We start from the raw sequence: 24286 nt of genomic DNA on the forward strand, positions 1-24286 counted from the left end.
GACATTTTACCATGGATGAGTGATCTGGATTTTTCTCTAATTTTGGATTCCTATAAACAATCTCTGATTCACTTATGGTACAAGTCCAAGCAATTCCATTATTTTGGTGTTCATAGAGTGGCACAAAGGGTGTTTTCAGGTATTCTGCTGGTAACATATGACAAACTTATTTTCTGAGGTTTTGGGGGGGGGGGTAGTTTTGTAAAACTCTTTATAACCCTGCCTTGTAGCCTAGTTACTTATTGTTCAAATTCCACCTGGATTACACCATGCCATAGCACCAGACCACCTGGACAGACTACAGTAGTGTGAAGGTAGAATAGTTTCATGAAGCCTGATGGATTTATTTTGGATTTCACTGAAGTTTACATAAGCCCAAGACCCCATTTTATATACAGCAATGAAGGCAAAACTTCTTATCATGCAAGAAGAACCATGTTTTACACATTCCACATACAGAATCCTGCAGAAGCAAAGTTATTTTGTCTGACATTACTCTTATGTACCCAGGCTACTCAACCAGCACTAGAAAAATGCATCTACATTACTTGAATTCAGCTCTTAAATTGTATATCAAACCCTCCTTCTGCACCTTTGTGAAACTGTCCCTGTGTGTGATTTGGGAGTAGATACAATCCAACAAAGCACATTTTGCCTATCATCTATCACAGTTTTTCTAATGTCTGCAATTGATTATTTGTGACGATCACAGGACAACATGTGACTGTCATATGCACCTATTATTTTATTAACAATAAAGTCATTAGAAATGGCCAACTGTATATATGACATATACATTCTTAAGGTTCTAGTGAAATGAAACACTTAAGGACTCAGTTGGTTGTGGGAAAAAAAAAATGCATTTTTTAAAGATTTCACCTCCAATGTGCAGGAAAGTTTAAAAATTATTGTTGACAGATTGGCACATAGGATAGATTCAAACTTTAAGCATAAAAGTGGGTTGCCTAGTAGCAATTTTTATGCCAAATCCATGAGAAAATTAAACTTTTTCTATCTGCAGTACAGTTCTAACATGTTAATATTTTTATTTTCATCCACCTAAACCTGGAAGGAAAACGTGTTTCCTCTGCTGATATTTTAATCCATTATTAATCTGTCTTCCAATGGCTAACTATATTATATTTTAAAAATACAGTTTTCAGTAACAGAATATGAATTAAAAGGATAACACTCTATTCCAAGTTGCCTGGATAACAACATTAATATACAGTAATTATACAATTAGTTGTAACATTAAATTCTAGTTATAGCAGAGTGATTACTCGGCAATTATAAGAAGTATATAATTACTCAATAATTAGAAGAAGTATGTAATTACATAACCATTTTATTCAGCTCAAAAACGAACTTGCAAATTTACAATGAGATAGACAACACAGCAGCTCAAAATTTTTCATTGCTTCTAATAAAAAGCCAAGGAGTACTTGCAAGTTTCCTAACCGGAATTTTACACAGACAAAAGGTGTTTTTATCCCTCTTCCCAGCCAACCAACTTACTGCTGCTGGCAAGTAAAATGTTAGAAGAACATTTTTAAAATGCAGGTCTTGCTGGGACTGACTTGCAATATGCAGCTTTGCCACTTCTCACTGCTTAAACTTAGCTTTCAGTGGGCTGGAAAATGCAGACACATAGGTTCAGCCTGACAGAAAGTGATACAGTGATAACCCTGTCATATCATTCCATGCCATTCCTGCCCAGCCTGCCTCAGTGTGGACCCAATTTGTGAGTATAAGTGGATGAGGCCTCTCTTTTTCCATTTTTCATGTGTGTTTTTCTCTCCATCCTGCTCACAGGTCCTACTGTAACCTACCAGCAAGTCTGCCGCAGATCTAAACAGCAGGTGCCTCAAATACCAGTAAAGTAGTAAAAGACATTGTTTTACTTCAGACAAGTGGTTTCTACCAGAATATCTCCTTGTTCCTGCACTCTGCCTTGTAATTCCTGCCATGAACATACACCAGCACTCCAACAAGCAAGGTCTCTTCACAACACATGAACAACCTAAAGAGGTAGAAAACAAACTCCTAGATCTGGTTCACCATGTCCTTCAACACTTATGACATTGCAAACAACTGTACCAAAAGCTGAATTTGAATGGGAGGAGGCTCAGAGCCACTATCTCCTATAAGCTATTAAAAAAGACTAAACCCTTTGCAGATGTGAAGGGTTTCCCCAAGCTCCTCAATCTTTCCATATTTTTGCATAGTGATGGTTTTGTTCTTTTCCTAGCCTTCCTGCCCAGCTCTCCATATCTCCCCCAAAGTATCTGAGGGTCTTCTTTCCCTAAGCCTGCTATTTGAGAAAAACCTCAGCAAAACTGTTCCCAGTTTATTTGTAGTTTATACCAGATCAAAGTATCTCAGTTTTTCAGGAAAAGATCCAAATGAAGAAATTAGGGCTAAAGAATATCCAAATACATACTTAAAAATTATGTATACTTGAAACAAAGTCAAGAAATAAAACATGCTTATCTTAAAAAGACACACAAATACATATTCCATTCAAAATCGCTGTTTAAAAGTCCTAAGCTTCAAACAGCATTCTAGCTGGTGGGAAGCTGTGTTTGAAGGTTCACTATGTTTTTGGGTGGACACTTTGCAGGGGGTTCCCAAGCAGATGTGTATTCCTGTTACTAAGCTCCCCTGTAAATAGGTGAATTAAGCTCCTGTGGGTCAGTGGTGCGTAAATTACTGCTGTCCTGGGTCTGTCATCCTATGGGGTTCACTAGATTGAAATAACATAAATGGGTATCCTTTTCCATTCTTGTTATAATCATTGTCACAAGAATTTTAATGCCTCATATATTCCATAATTTTTTTCTGTGTGCTGTACTGCTCTGACCTTTTCAATATTCTGTAATTTGACTGGCTGGCGATTTCAAGTTCTCTCCTTTTTACAGCCTTATTAACTTGTGGGGAAGAGGTGAAATGGACAGCCAATCAGAATACATAATATTAAAAAGGTCACAGTAGTACAGTATAGTATCAGCAGACACAGAATACTGTATATTAGTCATTAGCATTCTGATATCTTATTCATGTGACAAAGGTTGTAAGGAGTGCATGAAATGATACAACATGAAACAATTCTCATGACAATGGAAATAAAAGAAATAATACAAACTAAATCCACTCATCTAACATACCCATCATTATACAGAAGATATTGCTCAAAAAACAGCTTCTTTCTATTTTTCTGTTTGATTCTTATGGGACTTTAAGAACCAAGACACTTTTATAAAAGAGATTTCTATCCTATTTGCAGCATCCTAGAAATTGGCCATCTTATCCCCAGATTTGCCTGAACTTAAGTGGTATCACAGGACCACAGCTTGTGAAGTGCAAAGAAATTTCCACCTAAAAGGTACTTAAGCCTTTAACACTTCAATGTTATTATCACAAATGTTTAATGAGCTATTATTTTCTTCCAATATCATTATTTCAAGACAACACAAAAATTCAACCACAAAAGTACACTACATATTGTGTAGTACTACATGGTGAAAAGTATTTTTCAAATGACTAGAGCTTTGTGTCGTGCTGAAATATTATTACCAATATCTTATTACCAATAAGATGTTTCCATCTTAGACCACAGAAAAAGTTAATGTCAGAATAGCAGAATAAAAATGAAACAAGAACTCACTTTTTCATCCCTTTTCCCCATAACTTATCCTCATTGTGCACCACTTTCTGACCCTGTGGTATTTTCTATCTCTTTGGTACCACATCTTTTGGGGGTAAGTTCTATGAATATGCACACTTCCTTGTCTTGAAGTTCATTCTTTTGTCCTTTAGTTTTGCCTATTCTTCAGCCTCATTTACTTCCACACAAGCTACTCCTTTCCTCCCAGCTAAGATTTTTCTTCTCTCTCTTTCCTTTTCCACAGTTTCTAGTGTAGTATTCAGAATCACTTTACATTAGTTTGATTATCCCAATAGAAAACTAGCTAAAAATATTTCCTTGATATTATTGGCAATTCTCTTTTCCTAAGGACTGTCATAATGAACTGTTCTCAAATTTTAATCTCAACTGTTATTGAGATAAAGTACTTTCTGTGCTTTGATGTCAGATGTCATACCCCTCTTTTCAACAAACTTGGCATTTTTTTTGTGATTTGCAATTAGGGGTTTTTTTAATGTTTTGGGGTTTTGTTTCTGAGGGTTTTTTGGTGGGGATTTTTTTTTGGTTGGTTGGTTTTGTTTTTTCTTTCTTTTTTCAGATGGGTACACTTCTGATTTTGTGCCTCAATCTCTTGAAGCCCTATTTGTTCCTCTGCTCTTGAGCTGACAGATGTATTGTTCCTATGGACATATTATGGTCACAGTCCATCAAACTGAGTCCAAAACTTAAAGACTCTCTTAAAACATGAAATCTTAATTCTCATGGGTTAGGAGGAGTTGCTGGATGAGGCAAAATGGGTAATTTAAAAGCACTGAGACAAACTGGAAAAAACCCACAAATCCAAAATACTAATTTCCCTGTAAATAACAAAGAATGCACATTATCTGCATTGAAAAAAACTTATCTTTTTTCTTTCTCACTGGCAATTAAAGAAGCCCATCATTTTAAAACTGAAAAATAGAAATTACTTAAAGAGCAGGATGAAAGTCCCTGTTGGCACATACAGAAGAAATCTGAAAATTCAATGACTCAGATGTAGTTTCTGACTGTAGTACTCAAGTCATTGCTTTGACAGCTCGGTTTCCCTCAAAGAGGCAAAAGCACCTTCTGTGACTTCTCAAAGGCTGAAATTTGGTACAGCTACCTTAGACTGTCTTAAGACGTACAGAATGTGTATGCTGTGTGTCACTCTGACACTGGAAAGCTGCTTTTCTGCCTCACAAAAGACAAGAAGGTCCTGGTGGACAAGTTGAACATGAGCCAGCAATGAGTCCTTGCAACAAAGGAGGCCAACAGCCTTGTGGGCTGTATTAGAAGCATTGGCAGCAGGTCAAATAATGGGATCCCTCCTCTCTATTCATCCTGGTGAGAGACATCTGGAGTGCTCATCCTGTTCTGGGATCCCCATTACAACACAGATACGGACTTACTGGAGTGGAGTTCATGAAAAGATGATTAAGGGCTTAAAGCATCTGCCACATAAAGAAAGTTTAAGGGAACTGAGATGGTTTAGCCTCAAGAAGAGATGGCCTGGAGGGTAGAATATCTTATCAATGTGTATAAATATCTGCTGTGAGGGCATAAAGAAGTCAAACAATTCTCAGCAGTATATAGCAGCAGAGCAAAAGACAATGGATACATACAGAAAATACAAGAAATTCTGTTTAAACCTAAGAAAAAAAACTTTACTTTGAGGTTGGCCAAACACTGGAACAAGACGCCCAGAGAGGTTGTGGACTCTCCATCCTTGGTGATACTAAAACACAGCTGGACACTGTCCTGGGCAATGTGCTCCAACTAACCCTGCTTGGAGAAGAGAGGTTGAACTAGAGGTGCTTTCTGACCTCAGCTGTTCCACGATTCTATGAAAATTTGCCGAACACTTCAAGAACCCTAAGGCAAAGCAGGAGTAATCATTATGATGAAAGCATGTTCCTGTCAGTAGAAATAAGTGATTATTAGTGTTACAAACACTAAGTAATGTGCATTTATATGCTCATTAATTCTATGGACTGAAATATGAATAAAGCCCACAGCTTGATGTGAAAGCTCATACAAGAAAGTTAGCAGAGCCCCCAAGGATGGTTAATGACTGCATCTGAGATTAGGCTTTGTCATGATGGCAGGCAGAGAAGAATGTTTGGTGTGTGGTCTCATCTACCCTTTGGAGCTTTCAGTTCAGTGTCATGAGGCTTTCAACTAAAAAAACTCTGTAACTGTTGATGAAAATGCCAAGAAGAAACCTTTTTTATTTGAATTACTGTTTCAGATTTCTCATCACTTTTTCATAAACATGGAAACATCTAATGAGTCTTGCAGTTGAGTACAGATTTTGAGTTCCAGTTAAAACAGTATATTCAGTATAGTGTTAAACCTCTGCTGTAAAAATAGTCATCTCTACTGTAACACAATTTTTCTGCAACAGCATCAAGGGGCATCAATCCTGGACCCCCCACACCACACACTGTATCAAATGTCTTAGGGACACACGGTGAGAACTCAGTCCATGATCTAAATCCAACTCTGGAAAGCATTCTCTGAGTAGAACCAACTTATCTGGATTTCACAAAGGCTTCCAGTGTCCAAGTGCTCTTATCCCAATATTAACAGGAGAAGGTGTCCCAGCACACTTTAGTACCGCAAGTGCCAAAACTTCACGTTGTCTATAAATGACCAGAAGGCATAAAATGGCAGAAGATTTTGCTATACTTGCAATGTTAAGCTGATAATAGAGCATATAGCTACTGATTTCATCCATTTTGTTTGAGGGGTTTTATAGACAAATGATGAGACTTAATAAAGTATATTTAATGAGGGATTTTATACACCAAAAAAAATTGAGAAACAGTTAGCTTTAAAATCTTTAAGCTTGTTTCTCCATGGATAGAACATTCTTTCTCTAACTGCAACAGTACATAAATGGAGATTATCACAGTATCTGGTTTCTGAATCTATGCCCATAATTCATGGATGCCAATAGGAATTTTCCATTCTCCAGGGACGCTATAAGAAGGAGACTAGCTAAACACACAGAGCAGAACTTGGAGTCTCAAATCCATAATCAAATATCTAGATTGATTGTGTCACTTGCACTTGTATTGATTTCAATTGGAGCAGCTGACCCAAGGGAATAATAAAAATGTGGAATAAAACTGATTTATGAGAACAAAATAAATCCTTTTGTGAGTGGTAATGAATTGGTACTATTTAACCCTTTCAATCACAAAGGGAGAACATTATTTATTTTTTCAGAATGCTGAGTTAGCCAAAAGAAGTCACATAAAAAAAGTCAATACCGTCAAATGCCATTACACTTAGTTGTAATACTTTGGAAGGAATGAAGCTCTAAACTTGATCTAGGATTTTTGTTTGACATAAGACATTCTTTTGGCTTTTACAGTCAGCTTTCACGGGGTGTCATAAATGATGCACTTGCAGATTGAAAGAACCACAGAATCACTCAGGTGAGAGTTTGTTGTGCTCACCTATAAAGCACCTCTCTCTAGACCATTCAGGGCAAAACCTTGTAGATTAACATAAACAGTCATATCAACTGCACACAATCACACCTACAAAAGGATGGCCTATCACAGTATCTTGATCTCTCTGGTACATTACACAGTCCCCTTTACAAAGTGCAAAGAAAAACTACATCAAAAGCTTGTCCCATCCCAGTTTTCATCATGCTTTCCCTACCTGAGAAACCAGATGAGTTTTACACTAGTCTCTAAAACAAAGTGTATTTGTTTCAAACCAATACATACAAGTACTCAAACACGACTCCTTTACCTGTGGAAGTTGTAGTCAGATTATACATATATCTTGTTTCGGCCATGTCATCGACACCAGTCATTTTGCATCTAATGCTATAAATTGTTGTTTTTGCATTTAGTACTTACCATAGATACCTATGCACTGTCAGTGTAGCCTCCTTAGCCTTCATGTGGATTAAAAACTCTGGAAGACATTCATTAACTAAAAGACTGTCTTCATAGGAGAACTGATTGGCAAATTCCCTTTTACTCAATACTGTTTACCAGACCCATCTCCAGAAGGTTGCTATTATTCCCTAGACTATTACAAGGGAGTAGGAACAGTCTCAGAGACTATACTGCTATTGGCAGTCAGTTGGAATTTCAGTCCTTTAAGAACTGATGATACCTTTCTCACAGAAGTGGGATTCAGCCCTATGTGTCTGCTTTATCATACAAAACCAAATAAATTACACAGTACAAGATAGAAACAAACCAGTGTACACATGACAAAAATAAAACTATATGAATAGAATTATACAGAAGATCAATTAAAACACCATCTGTGGTTTGATGCTTGAGTCTTCACCAAAGAAATGGTCAGATGTAGAAATTAGAGAGGGACTGCTTTCACTTTGCTTTCCCCTGAGACACCTGTACCAAGGAAAAGAAAAACAAAGTGTATCTGATGCTGAAGGGAATGATGCTAGAACATGGTGTATTGTGAGACTATTCAAAATCTAATGAAGCATGACTAACACTTACCCAATAATCAACCTAAAGTGCAAGTGAGGCTATGAGTTTTCTAGCCATGCAAATCAAAATTGAAATACCACACTACTCAGTGGCAAAATACCCCTAAGTCCTACTCTGTTTTTATTAAATATGGCTATTTGAAAATGGATCATGCATCCCCTTTTCTTTCTCCCCTCAATTATCTTCAGGACTAGTGAGTTTTATTACTGAGGCCTGTAGCTAAAACTGAGATAGACAACATGAGGGAGGAAGTGGATGAAATACAAAACATCTCCCTAATGGCTGGCTTGGAAAAGCAGCTAAGGGCTCCCACAAAAGCACCCCACGTTCAGAGTGGGGAGGTTATTTCTCTGGTGCAGCAGGTGGTGATGATGAATATGCCAATGCTGCTGCTCATGGTGGGGATGACTTTTGCTATGCTGTCCCTCTGCCACTGTGCTTTCCACTGGGAACTGCTTGAACTCACTGTTGGTTGTTCCCATTTATGATGCTATTTGGGTTGCACGGAGTATGTTAACATGGTGTAAATGTTTTACACTGGTTGGTCACTAAATATCTGTGTACATATATTAATGGATAACAGTTATCAAGCATTTAAATTATTATTCTAGACTTTGTTGTCCACTAGGTTTTGGGAGGTAAGGATCTGCTAGGGAAAGGCAATTCTCACAGCATCATAGCTGTTCCCATGAAGTTCTTCTGCAATCACACTACTGCGTTTGCAGGTGCAAGGCCATGAGAAAAATTATCCAAGAATAAGAGCATGAGACCTATAACAGAAAATACTTCCTGTGAGGCTCTGGAAAACAATGCCTCAGCAGCTTCAGGGTCCTTAATATGAATCACATTAAGGCACTAAGGTACCTTAGACACCATGTAACATCATAGCAGTACAAATGCTTGTAAAATAATTTTTCTTGCAAATATTAAGGTGCATCAAACTTGTCTCTTTTGTCAGTTATTGCAAAATCATTTGCAGCAACTGTAAATGCAAATCTATACTATTTTATATTTTGAGGTAATTATGCAAAAAATGTTTAAAAGAAATTCAGTATGAAAATTGTCCAAACAAGTCTCTCAGAAATGTTTTAGTCATTTCTGAAATCATGTTTAATTCTCAGAAATTGTTGTGGTTTTATTAAATTTTCAGATCTAAATGCAAAGTGTTTAACACCTCCTCCATCTTTGAAATAACATCCCATAGAATTTTCATTCCCCATTCTCAAGCCTTCAACACAAGCCAGGCTAGGAACTTCAATGGGCTTCAGCATTCTTCTCCCCACTTCTGGCATCTGTAGGTGGTGTGTCTTCCTATAGCAGCTATTGCTTTTATACAGTAGGTTGATTCTTAACACTCCCTTTCTGAATTCTGATTGGAAAGAGTACTGAAAGCACTGTGCCCAATTAAGATTATAAGAAGAACCTTCTAGTAGAAGCCAAATGAATATACGGTGTAAGTTTTCTTCTATTGATTCATACAGAGTATATTTTAAACTAAAAAGATTAGATGAACAACATTTTAATGCACATATGCAAAAGTCAACTATTTTATGCTATATTCAGCTGTTAGAATTCTCCACTTTGTCAAGAGAATGAGGAGGTTGCAAGGAAGCTTTCTGGTACAGTATCTCCAAATATGCAGAGTAACCAGATTATTCACTTTTTCTTTACAAAAATACCACATGAACCACATTGCTGAAAAGTAAGAACCTTGGATGATATGTCAACAGCAGAAGTTCCAAAAAGTATTAAAAAAAAGAAATTAAAAATAAAAACCCAAACTGAAAATACCACACATTGATTTCCACATTCATGAGCAACAAAGAGTTCCAAGTATAAACCTGCAACTTTGTGTTGTGAAACTCCCTAAGGACACATAGTTAATTAAGGATTCTCTTTATGTCAAACTTGCATTCAAATGCATCACAACATCTTGGGGACTACAGGTTTGGATTAATTTTGTGCTAATGCAGTCGTTTGACACGGGTAAGAAGATAAGAATTTCCTCCAACTCTCTCCTCTGGAAAAGAGTTAATACCTGATCCTTCCTGTTCTAGAACCTAATTTCAATCACCCAGATGCAATTAAAAATGACCCTGTACTAAATCTAAACCAACCTGAGGAGAAATAGGGCTGAATGAGGAAACTACTTGAGGAAAACAAGCCTGACTCTGTCACCTTTCTTTCCCCCTCAAGTCCTCTGAGAATTGGGAGAGTGTCAGATAATAGCAAGAACTTTAATTCCTCTTAAAGAGGGAAAAGCTGTTTGTGATCTGGTAATATTAGTATTTTATGCCTTGGACTAACCAATTGCAAACCAAATTCCTCTTTAAGGCTCCTCTCAAGGGGACACTGGGACTTCAATGGCTTGAAGCAAAGCAACTTGTCTTTGCATTGCATTAAGCCCAAGCAATGATGCCTGAGCATTGAAGAATTGGGACAGAGCCCTAAGTTACTAAAATCATATTTGATCCCCATATGCAGTTTGCTGGCAACAAATACTTCTCTGGAAAACTAAAACATACCTGTACAGATCAGAATGGTGAAACAGTCTCAACAAAGCTCCTTCTTATATTTTAACAAGTACTTTCAAAGAGAAAGATTTTCAGAATAGCACAGAGATGAATTAGAAAATGAGGGCTAATTGATACAGATATTTCTCTTGCATACATTGCTAAATCATGGCCAAACAATGGAAAAATCCATTATCAGTATCTCTATTGGCAGAAAATCTAGACTGTCTCCTGCTGATCTACATTTCACACTTGCAGTTGCACAGTGACTTTTTAATCAGTTTATCATAGCATTTGCTTCTCTTTCAACTCAGTTATTGATAAATGTTGACCAAGTGTACACTATTTACCACCACCCTGCCATGCTAGTGTCTAATATCAAAAAAATAAGTATCAGCAGTAAAAGAACTAAACAGCAAAAACCTGGGATATGCATTACAGAACATTTACATTGGATTCAAAAGTCAGGAATTTAAAGACAGTGCAACTAGAACATTCTCTCTTGCTTTTATGCATTATAATGTAGTCTTTACTAATGTATTGTTGCTTTTGCTGTAAGAGGACAAACATCCTCCATCCCCAAAAAAATCCCCAGAGTAACTTTAAATCTTTTGCAAATTATTTAAGATGATCTGTCCCCATTAGAAAAAAAAGTCCAGAATTAAATACAACTTATTATAACAAAGAAATAACTTATTATAACAAGGCAAGCTCCCAGGCTGTTCACTTCAATTCCTGCAAGGGATGCATATTTGTAAAAGCAGATGGATGTAATGTTATACAGTACCTTAAACAAATACGATGAATGGCAGACCCATTTGGTAGAAAAACAGTGTACATAAAATATTAAGACAGTCAGAGACGTACATATGTGAAATTTGAAAGATTTGGAACAGAACAAGAAAAGGAGCTAAGCCTGGGGACATCCATAGAATATTCAGCATGAGATCAGCTGAAAGTGTTGGAATAACAGGTTTATGACAGAGAAAGTGTTAAGTTACACATTATTTAAACACTTTCCGTGTCATTGACCTGCTATCTCAACATACCATATGCTATAGTAGGGCACTGATAAGATAACAACACATCAAGCAGAGTTTCACAATATACATTAGGGATGGCAGTGTAAAAATGTAGAAATGCAACATGAATTAGAAAAAAATCATGCTCTCATAGAGGTATCCTTTGCCCTGTCCAGGGGCTATACTTATGCAGAAGGATTTCCGATCTTCAAAAAGTGTGTATCTCGTAAGTCCATCCCTCAGAGGTGTCATATTTCTTACTTAAAAGAAAAAAAAAGAAAAAGAAAAAAAGGCCAGGGAGGTATGTTAGATTCAAATGTAGACCTTCCAGGTCCCAGGTAGTTAAGTTACAGTTGAAAAAGGTACTGATATAATGAATCCAATTCTTTGATCAAACACAATAACCCCCACATAATCAAATCACAGATACCTCCGCAATATGCCCTGATATGCTTAAATATTTATTCAGGTTTCTTTAGCTTCAATCCTTTCTAATTCTACCTCACTTAGAAACAGATATCTAACTAAGCAAAGTAAATAAACACGAAATTTTTATAAAAGCATTGTCAAAATCTCTGATTTTTTTTTTGTATCTGATGGGCTTTTTCTATGCAGTTCTTGGCACTATATAATTGAATATCTCTACTTTCAAATAAAAACAGGTCATGGGTTGGAATGACTCAGCCAGACAGTCAAGCAAAATCTCCTAAGTCTCCCCTTCTTTCATAGTAAACATTATCTTTACATCTAGTAATCTTTTCAGTGCTTTGGACCAGAACATAGTTAAACTTGTTCTTAATAAGGGAAGGTGATTGCACTGTTTGGGAAATTATATGTTCATCTATTAAACACTCAAATTCCTACCAGCAGCTTGAGGTTTTATTAATGATAATGGTTTTAAATTAGGATTTTTCATTGGAGAGATGTATACACAAAAAATAAAAAATATCAGTGTGGTCAAATGCTTCCCAAATTGACACTTAACATACTGCTGAGCGGGCCACCAACTCGAGCAATAGGTGAAACCATTGTGATGCTTATATGCAGCCCTTCTAGGTGAATTCCATCTCCAGTTTTTACATTTTAATCTCTGCCTCTTTAACAGACATTGCAGCAAAGGATGAAATACAGTTGTTCATTATGTCAAGAAAATACCAATTAGCCATCAGACAATTCAATAAACTTTGTGTAAATATTGTGAACAGATGATGTCTTATATAAGTTTGATGAATTAATGCTTAATTTCCTTCCTGCATACCCCCAAAACAGCCAGCTTAAATGTCAATTGCTAGAGCTCTGACTTCTGGGGGGAAACACTCTTTATTTATTTAGCATTGCAAAGCAAAGTTTCAGCAACAGTGAACAAATGTAATGAAATTTTCTGGGTTCCATTCCCCAAAGATTCTTTCACCACCACCCGGCTCTCCTGAGTTGAACTAACATAGCAAGTACTTTAAGTCAACTCTTATAATTGCTTCCAATTTGCCTGTTTTGCTTTTGGCAATTAGCAAACTGAAATGTTATCATGAAAGAGTCCATCTCATTTATAAGGCCAGGTTTTCCCTCCACTAAAATATGCAGGCACTCTGTTCTTTATTACCAGCAGGAGATAAATGGGTGGTTTTCGTTGCTGAAGAATATATAATGGTTAAAAAGTCACTTTTTTCCTCCAGCTCTACATAAATCACAGAACTAGTCAATATTTAATAATGCTTGCCTTGGTCTGGAGTCCCTTGATCACCCCTGTCATGTGTAATAGCTCCCTCTCCGATATCTTTGACATAAAAGCCCAGCTTTACTGCAATACTAACATGTAGAGGGTCATTACGGATCGACATTTACCTTAATCTGTGACTGCCAACCATGAACCGATAAATTCCAGCAGATTCCACTGGGAGAAATCAGTAAACTTCTCAGTGGAAAGAACTGAAGGAAAATTCTGCCGAGAACAGAATACATTTTCTACAAGGGCTGCTCTGCAAATGGGTTCTGACTTTTGAAAGTTCTCTAGCTGCACAGCTTTGCAACATTTAATACCGTTTTGATGGTTTGAGAGACGGGATGACAACCGAGGATGACATGACTTAGAAAGCAAGCAGAAATTTTCCTTGCAAAAACAATGCAAGATTAAACACAAGGGGAATATGGCTTTTGCATTATTCACCCTGCTGCCTTGGTGGAATTGGCTGTGCTGTCATGGGTCCAGCCAAAATGTTGCTCCTTTTTTTCAAATTGATCATCACTCCTTCTCCTCATAATCTTACAAGTGCTTCACAGCAGAATACATCAAAGCCTTTATTGTATAAAAAAGGGACACAACAGCCTTTGTGAGGGGTCAGCTGACACTGCCTACACACTTCACACCCCTCAATGAATGTGTTTCTCCAAAGAGCATACAAACAAGTTCATTTATAAACTACTTCATAGAGGACAGCAATTACAGCATGTATGTTCTCTTCAGCACCGATACTGGAAACAACAAATCGGTCTCGTTCTGAACAGAAAAAGAAGGTGAGTTATGAAGTCATCAGTGATTCAATTCTCTATCTGTTACTGCATTTACAATACTGATTAAATCTGTGTACAGTACATAGAAGGATTAAATGTCATCCAAACATTATTTTCAACCACAATTTCATATTACACTCATAAGAAAACATTTTTATAGTTGCCTAATGTCAATCATGCTATTTAAAGTGCACTAAAAAATAATGACAACATTGTTAGGTATAATTCATAAACATTACTTGTGTACAATGTTTTATTATTTATTATAGTGTAGAGCATGCTTAATAGCTCAAATTGACATATTAAATGCTCATACTCATTTTGTGAGCATTCATTTTTATTCACTGCCCAAGTATTTTACATTTATATAATAATTAGAGGACATGGCATTCTACTTTAAACTAAAAAATATGCACGTTTTGTAATACATCTGGGAAAAATGTCTTTAGTGCCTTATATAGTCTTTTACTAACTCTCCTTGCTTTGATTTAGCAACATTTTCACCCAAGACCACATTGCTATGTTTGAGTTTAAAAGACACCAGAATAAAAGGAAATAATCCACAATATAAACCAGTGGAAGGAAAAGAGCAACCTGCAATACAATAAGGTTTATTAGGTACCTTAGTTTTCTGGCTTTTGTATTGCATGGTGAGTTTGTTTATTATATAGAAATAAAAAGCTGGGTTTCTTTTCCTTTCTTCTTCAAATATACCCATGATCAACTATATTATGAACAGCTCTCATGAGTTGGCTTATATAAGCAAATGAGCTGAAATTTTCTGAGTATAGTTTCCTTATCTGAGTGAAGGTTGTGAGATAAGACTCCATGTGTATATCTAGAGACCAAATGAGCGCAGAGGACTTATCTTTATTTGCCAATTTATGTGTTTGTAAAAATGTAAAGCACCATAAATCAAAGCAGCAGTTCTTAAAAGAATAAAATTGATAATTCTAAAATAATTAATGGCATGGTAAAAAAAAAAAAAGTAGAAAAACTTAGTGCTAAAGGAATTTTTAAAAATAAATAAATGGAATATCAATGTTATCATTAGACTTATTATAAAGGGAAAAATATACCTTGATCAGCATAGAAGAGACCAGTGACAAGGACTGTGTAGGTCAGTTTTCCATTAGGTTTATTTGGGGCAAGCCACTTTAATTGAACTTCTTTGGACCCATCAACAGTAGTAAATACATCAACCATTCCCTCAGGGGAAGCTTCCATAGTCCGAGCTTCTACCTGTAAGTTCAACCATGAGACTGAAGTTTGGTGCCATAGTTCACAGAGAAGGAATGAGAGATGTAAAATTTTAAGAAAAGGTATTCCTTTCTAAAAAAAAAGTAACTAACACTTCCAGTGTCCTAATTTTTAGGCAAGTTATTTTCCTTTCATCTCCATTTGTTTGAAGCTGTCTAGTAACTAACCTACTTTAAATTGACCACTGTAAGGAACAGGAAATAAATACTGGAAAAGAATGAAATATCAACTTCTTGAAAACACCATTGCACCTCACGTGGATGAATTATCTCAGCTTAGCCCAAGGAGAGAAGGTGTCAATAGAAGACCACAGAACTTTCTGTTTCTGCATTTAAAAAGACAGCATCCATTTAAACACTGTAGTAAATTACTATAGATATTTGATATAGAAAAAATATCATTCATGGATAATGCACTTGGTTGCTCCATTGAATTAACTTCTAACTTCATGTAATAAATGTAAGTTGCAATAAGAAGTAAATCTTTAAGAGAAAATAAAATACTGTAGAAGAGCTGAATAATGTACCAAATATAAAAGATTTTACTATAAATAAATAAACACTTATTCAATATCCTAGAAATTTAGTATTTGAATTTCATAACTTGTAGTAAACATTCAGTGCTACGGGACAAAATAATTTGATAGTACGTTATTTAAGGCAACAAATTTGTTTCTCATACATTATTTATTTGGTGTTTTCTAAGGTATAAGATGGTTTCACACCTTTCTAAGTGCCTCTCAGCTGCAGGTTCATGGGAGTGCTAATAAATGCTATTTTTAATCTGCACACATGCTCTGCAATCAAAATAACCAAATATACTTTCTCTGTCCTTGAAACATGAATGTTTTACTTTTCAGCATGTAAAATTTGGAAAGCTTATTTTTTACAAGTGCCAGGCTGTATCTTTGATGTGCATCAATATCTCTATATGTGCTTCTATATTCGTACACTCTGTTATACTTTAAATAGGTGATAAGTTGCAGTAAAGTCAACAGGATGAAATACATGCCTAAAGATAAACAAATACTCCAAAGATTTATTGGATTAATGCCAATTGATTATTTAGATATTTCAGTCAAAAACATGGAAGAATTTGACTAAACTGTGCTTTCTAAACTAAAACAGTTTCCTGTAAAGTGCTACTAAATGCAGGTACTTCAATCAGAAACATCAGAAACATGAAGAAGTGAACAACTATTTTTTTCTACTGAAGAAGATTAAAGAAAATCTTAAAACAATATGAATTTGTACCAATCTGTATCACATCCTAAACAGCCACAACAGCTGCATTATGTCTTCAGTTTTTTCTTTATGACCTGCTATACAAACATATGGCACAGAAAACCTGTTTCATATTTATTTTTCTAAACATTAATTTATACTAAATTCTGTGATATTTTCAGATGTGTGTATCAATAACTTAATAGACAAACACCGTGCTACCGTATAAGTGACACCAAACCGTAGGATAGGAATATAGGGCAAATATTGTCATCCAAGTTTTTTTTAAAAGTACTAGAATATGCACAAGGTAAAAACCTGAAATCTAAGTTTAATTGCAGTGGGTTGAGATGAGAATTATTCAGCAGGGATCATTTCTGCTTATTTACAAGCGATTTACAAGAGCTAACATATTTCAAAACCAGTAGAATTTCCCTTCTCCTAAATTTCTCTAAAGTATCTGTTAGAGGTTACAGTATTTCTTTATAACCCAGGTTATTTTTCTTTTCAGGCAAAAGCAGACACAAAAGCAATATCATGGTTTTAGTAGAAAGTTATTAAAATTTAGCTTTCTTAATTTATATGTTAACAATTTGCATCTCACTTGAAAATAAACCATACTCACAGAAAAAAAAAAGTTAAGAACTATCTAACCCAAAAGAAAAGAGTTATTGAAACAGAATAACAGCTAATGTTATTAATCTCATAACTGATTAAGATCTTCAGAGCCATCTTCAGAAATATAAACTGGAGAAATCCCATATTTAGCATAGTCACATAATGTTCATTGATTGATTAGGGCACATTAAAGCACAAGATCAGCAGCAAAAATAGCTGGAAGCATATCAATTTACTGCTGGGAGATGTTTCCCATACTATTTAGAGCAGAGGCAAAACATTAGGTTTCTCTTCTTTATTTTTTTCCTTTTTTGTTTTAAGTGTTGGATTTACTCTGTAATTGATATGAAAATCTTTTAAAAAATCAAATAAAGATCCAGCAGCACTTAGGCAGCACTTAGGAGAGCCTAAATAAAGATGTTGCACTTCAATTCCTGTGATTAGAGATGGATCACTGGCTTTGGAAAACAGTTTGCGTACTGATCATGGGATGCAGATGAGTATCAGCTACAGCAACCCCTACTTTGAATTGTTTCAAAAGTCAAGTTATAAGTCTGTAGTTCAGTGGAGATGTGAAAAAAGGTTAGTAAAAATATGTTTTAAAACCCCAACTACTGCTATTCTATTCTGCCTTTTTGATGCCTATTTGATAGGACAGTAGTGCTGAAAACATACATATTTCATCTGTATGCAAAGTTTGGTAATGACTTGTCTTAAACATCACTACTAAGACAATGGATTAGGTTATTGCACATCAAATACCTTAAAACAAGGTTTGCTTTTGGGGTATATGTGAAGTTGTAAAAAATGTACAAGAAAAACTGGCAAAAAGCCATTCAAGCTTTTAAGAGTAAATATCCTTTGAAGTAGAGCAAGCTATAAAATGTTTAATGGTTATAAAGTCTAGTTGTCTTCTACAGATAGAAAATGTTACCAGCATTTGAAAGAAAGCAATCTTGGAAATAATATTGGAAATGTGACTAACAAATTACATCATAAAAATAAAACCTAGAAGTTCTTTACAGATACAAAATAGTGATATTATAAATTGTGATGGAAAAAAATGAAAAGAAACCCACAAAAACTTCCCAAATCTTCCTCTTTTCTTCTTCCTTTTCTTTTTATTAAATTTAAAAGTGCACAATTACAGCTTAATTAAACAAATTGTTATCCCAGAATAAACACAGGCTTCTTTCTCAGTTGGGCTTGAAAACAAAACCAAGCATAGTAGATACTATTCCAGTTATTCATCAGCTACAGAACTATGAAATCATACTAGATTCATCAGTTCAGCTATATGTCTAAAAACCTTTAATAAAATTAAAAAAGCCTCAGAAGGCCTGTTTTTCACATGTCAAATTTAATATTCCTGTATTCTCAAATCCTGAAAAAATGTAGTGTTGTACAAGACTGTTAAAATATATCCAGTATAATATTTTGATCACATACTTGCATTCAAAAGATTTATGAATGACCATATTTTCCTTGCTCCTGTTGCCACTTCTGGCTTCTGTGATTCTCAAATTAACTTTAGTCCTTTCAGTCAGGCAGCTAGAAATTTGCTCATTACTGGAACAGTAACTCTTTCTTTATATACATCCTTATAAATCTGGTTAAAGCACATCTGCACCTTTCAAACATATTAACTCTATTTAATTTCAATAATGTGTGTTTCAGCTTCAGTTTTTGTCTTTCTTCACAGTACCTATGTTCTACTTTGGAATGGTGCCTAACAATGACCTATCGAATCTTTAGCAGCACTTAAACAGGATTTTTTTTAAATGTCACATTTTGCCAGATGGGTTAGTACTGCCCAGAGTGAATCATCACCATTTATTCTGATATTCACTGTCATCTGACATTTATTACACTCCCAGAATGTAAATTAAGATACTCACCAATGGACCCAAAGCACAACCTTTTGCAGTACATGCCTGGACTCTGAAGGAATGCAGGCTCCAAGGAGCAAGTCCATAAGCATAACAACTTAGCTGTGATGAATTTTGCAGCAGAACACCATCCATATACAATCCATAGCTAGTAATAATACCTATAAAACAATGTGATAGCATTCAATATCTAAAATGCTACAGAATTTAGAAGAAAACTAATGCTATAGACATCAAGGTGGTAGTAGTTGCAGCATTTCAAACTGTTTACAGTTGAGCACATAATGTTTTGAGTGTGACTCTGCACACAAATCTCAGAGGAAACACTTCCATCTTTAACTGTTGAAAACCTCACAAGTGGACTGCATCTTTTAAAACAATTACACTATTCCAAAGATTACCCTTTAACAAACTTGTTTCTGAATAGCAGCCAAATCACCTCAGAATCAGGAAAACTGAGCCAATTCTGGTTCACAGTCTCTGCATATGGCTATTGAAACTTCTTCATATGCATATGGCTATTGAAACTTCTTCATATGCATATGGCTATTGAAACAAGAAAGACACACAACTATCCCACATCTTAACAGCTTTAGACTTGGAAAAAAATCTACAATATAATTGAAATGTGGAAGGACAACTCAGGGCAGTGCTATAACTACAATAAATCAGCAACAAATAATTTTGTCACACAAAACACCTTACTGGTGCTCATTCTTGATGATAATTATTTCAGAAAGCATATTTGCAAACTCAAAACAAACATTAGCAAGACTTTTAGATAGAGGAAAGAATGGTCCTTTCTGTATAACTGACTAATACCAACTCAAAAACTGAAGGTGATTGTTTACCTAATTTATAAGGAATTCTGAAATTCTGGTATTCCAAAGGGGCATATTAGGATAGATTGCATGAATCCTGTACAGACCATACATATAGTGTTCTGAATTTAATGAACTAAAGACTGAATTTTACAGATTTAGACTTTGGAAGTTGCACTTGCAAAGGAGTCCTTTTCCTCAGAGTTATTCTTCCATCTTTCTCCTTTATGAATATTCTCCCTTTTTAGAAGCTATTTCAATGTGATATCTTAAAGCAAATAAATGCAAAGTTATAGGATTCATTTGAAGGGAGTTTAGTTCAGAGGATGCCTTCTAATCTTTCCATTTTAAAAAACAATTTCGTATTGTAAAAATATAGCTCAGTTCACTGTTTCTTCCCTTAAAACTGAATTTTTTTGAATCTACATTGAGGAAGATTTGGTTTGAAATTGAGAAAAGGTTTTCCCCTCTACTAAATGGAGAAATGCTTCGTAAATAAAAGTATACACACAACTATTCCAGCTGAGCTTTGAAGAGTTCTACTTCAAAAGATTTATATGCTAAACCAATGCAGAGCTGAGTATGGTGAAGTGATTCACAGACTTCTCAATTGTATTCTCTTCTTGAAAAGCAAGAGGCTAAACAGACAGCAGAGACATGTGTGAGAGGAAGTCTTGGTAAATCTCACACTATCAATCCTACCACATTTGACAGGCTTTCTAAAGGAAAAATCCGTTGTGGTTCTATGTCTAGTTGCTTGTAAAGCAGGAGCATTAATGGTTGATATTTACCCTACATTAAATAAACTAATTTTATATAGATACACTTAAAAATATTTTATTTATCTCAGAGTAAACACATGAATGCTGCCATTAACGATGTCTTTCATCCAGGAAAACCCCAAACATTGAGATACTCTAAGCACCTATACCAGTAGAACTAACCCTTTTAAAGTATCATAGAATCATAGAATAGAACTGACTTAGAAGGGACCCACAAGGATCATCCAAGTCCAACTCCTGGCCCTGCACAGGACAACTCCGATAATCATTCTAAGTGCATGAGAGCATTGTCCAAACACTTCTTGAACTCTCCCAGGCTTGGTGCAGTGACAACTTCCCTGCGGACCCTGTTTCAGGGCCCAACCACCCTCTGGGTGAGGAACCTTTTCCTAATATCCAACCTAAACCTCCCCTAAACTTCATGCCATTCCCTCAGGTCCTATCACTGGTCATCAGAGCGTATAGATCAATGCCTGACAAATCATTATAACCATTATTAATTCCTTCGATACTTATGGTAACAGCATGAATCAGAATGAGATCATTTGGTATTAATGTAGGTGTCATATGTACCTCTGCGGTATCCCCACTGTAACTCAGTATTGATTCAAAGCTTGACTCCTCTCTTTGTGCTATCTTTATGAAGAAGACATATTGCCTTTAATCCTATTTGCCACCTTTGGCCTCAAGGGTAGCATACTAATTCTCCTTAAGTTTTTCTAAATCATGGCAAGCAGCTGGACTCCACGTATATCACAAGAGCCTAGTAAAGTCTGTGCTGTCCAAGCCCCAGTCAGCCTACACACCCATTCGAAGCTGATAAGCTTTCTCAGCCCACGGAAATAAACAGTAACATCTGTCATGCAGTAGCAGAAGAAAGGAAGGGAGAGAGAAAGGAATGGTCCCAGAGATCTAGAACTTTTGACTATAAGAATGCACCAGTAGAAAGCTGAAGTAAGAAAATTTAAGGGAAAGTGCCTTCCGCTGGTCTTTCTCATATTTCAGTCTTCTCAACTACGATATTTTTCAGACTCTTACACAGTTTTGAAACACTGACACAGAGAGCGATTATAAATGATGTGACCACTAGGCAGTCCAAAAGATGTACTGAGAATGAACAAAACAAAGTCACAGAACAGTGCAAGTTTTCCTCATCAAGCATTTGCTCAGTGAAAAGTTTTAGAGCTTGCTTATTGTTGGCAGGATTTTAATTCTTTTTATAAAATGAGGAAAAGGATGGAAATAGAAAATTGGAGAATGGGAATGTACACTAACACATATATCATAGAACCAGACTTAGGTTGGAAAGAACTTCTAAAATCATGGAGTCCTACTGTTAACCCAGCACTGCCAAGCCCTCCACTAAACCATATCCCAAAGTGCCACATCTATACATCTTTTAAATACCTTCAGGGACAGTGCCTCAACTACTTCCCTGGGCAGTCTTCTCCAATGCTTGACAACCTTTTCTGTTGAGATATTTTTCCTAATACCCAGTCTAAACCTCCCTGGTACAACTTGAGGCCATTCCCTCTTGTGCTATCACTTGCTATCTGGGAGAAAAGACCAACCCCCACCTCGCTCCAACCTCCTTTCAGGCAGTTGTAGAGAGCAATAAGGTCCCTCTGGGCATTCTTTTCTCCAGGCTAAACACCTCCAGCTTCCTTAGCTGCTTAATCATAAGGCCTGTGCTTCAGCACCCTCGCTAGCTCTGCTGCCCTTCTCTGGACATGCACCAACACCTCAATTTCTTTCTTGTAATGAGGGGCCCAGAACTGATCCCAGGATTTGAGGTGCAGCCTCACCAGTGCCAAGCACAGGAGGATAATCCCCTCCCTAGTCCTGTTGGCCACATTATTTCTGATATAGGCCAGGATGCCATTGGCCTTCTTGGCACCTGGGCACACTGCTGGCTCATGTTCAGGTGTCAACCAGGTCCTTTTTCTCTGGGCAGATTTCCAGCAACATTGCCCCAAACCTGTAGCGCTGCATGGGGTTGTTGTGACCCAAATGCAAGACCAGGCACTTGGTCCTGTTGAACCTCATACCACTGGCCTCAGGCCATCAATCCAGCCTGTCCAGATCCCTCTGCAAGGCCTTCCTACCCTTCAGCAGATCAATACTCCTGCCCAACTTGGTGAGGTCTGCAAACTTGCTGAGGGTGCTCTAGCACACTCAGTTGTTTCCAAACAAGCTGTTCACTGTATTTAAAAGGAGAGCCAAGCTGTACATAATAAATGGTATATCAGTAAGATACAACATCCAAATTTAGTCATGGATCCCAATTTTTAGTTAAAACAACTAGGAAGTTGGTGGAAATTTAATTATTAAATTATAGGTCTTTATCTTGTACTGTAGAACGCTTCCATCAACGCTGCCTCCGTACAATCCTGAACATCCACTGGTCAGATTATGTGACCAATACATCTGTTCTTGAACAGGCAGCAATCACAAGTATTGAGGCCATGCTACTGAGAACGCAACTGCGCTGGGCAGGGCACGTCTCCAGGATGAAGGACCACCGCCTCCCTAAGATCCTGCTTTATGGTGAACTTGCCTCCGGCTGCCGCAAGAGAGGAGCTCCGAAGAAAAGATACAAGGACTCCCTGAAGCAACAACTCAGCCTTGGGCATATTGATCACCATAACTGGTCTACTCTGGCCTCTAACCGGGAGGCCTGGAGACAGTCCATTTATAACGCCGCTGATGCTTTTGAGAAAGCACGCAGGATCACTCTTGAGGAGAAAAGACAACGCAGAAAGAATCGAGCCTTGCAGAATATACCATCTAAGGAGTCTTTCTGCTGTGTCTTTTGCAACCGGACTTGCCTTTCCCATATTGGCCTTTTTAGCCACCAACGCGCTTGCAAGAATAGTGGGTAGAGCCCTTCCCAAATCTTCGTTCGCGAAGCCTAGCCATGATGATGATGATATGCATATATATACATATACATTTATACTTATTTGATTAGTTAAACCATTCTCTAACTATTTGGATTTTTTTCTGCAATGCAAGGATAACAGGATCAGGTCCCAAGATGAACTATAAAATATGCCTATTTTAGTGAAAATTATTTAGACTTTATCCACTAAGGCACATACATGACCTTCTTACCCTATTTTCTCCCTTCCCATCCACTACCCCTCCCCTTTCTCCTGCCTCTTTGCCTTTGCCACATATGCTGATGGGATTTTAGAAACAGGGTTAGGGAGTTTCTAAGTAGATAGGAGGCAAAATCTTCCACAACAACTTCCAATGAAAGAACCATAAATTATCAAATACGTTATTTAACACATTACATACTCTTATTTTTTTTCTAAAATTATTGTAAGAGCTCACAGAATATTATGTATGTGTAGCTTTACAATTACCAGTTTTGTGGAAATCATTTAAAGTGTGTTAAGGGAAGTTTTACAAGTAGGATGTGCTCTAACACAATTGAAAGCAGGAAAAAACTTGCAGGACAAAAATGAAATTCATGTAAAACCACTGGGAG

At 36.5% G+C, this 24286-nt stretch overlaps 1 protein-coding gene across 8 annotated transcripts in view; it reads right to left on the reverse strand.

Moving 5' to 3' along the window:
- Positions 1-24286, reverse strand: part of USH2A (usherin) — a 379012-nt gene that overhangs the window by 159173 nt on the left and 195553 nt on the right. For all 8 annotated transcript variants that reach the window (XM_027681679.1, XM_027681684.1, XM_027681681.1 and 5 more), the window contains 2 exons: positions 19197-19348; positions 15277-15439 (listed from right to left, as the gene is read on the reverse strand). In XM_027681679.1, the coding sequence (XP_027537480.1) occupies positions 15277-15439; positions 19197-19348 (315 nt within the window). The remainder of the gene's footprint in view (positions 1-15276; positions 15440-19196; positions 19349-24286) is intronic.

Source organism: Neopelma chrysocephalum, unplaced genomic scaffold (genome assembly GCF_003984885.1).
Source record: "Neopelma chrysocephalum unplaced genomic scaffold, ASM398488v2 Primary Assembly neopelma1_61b, whole genome shotgun sequence".
NCBI classification, from domain to species: domain Eukaryota; kingdom Metazoa; phylum Chordata; class Aves; order Passeriformes; family Pipridae; genus Neopelma; species Neopelma chrysocephalum.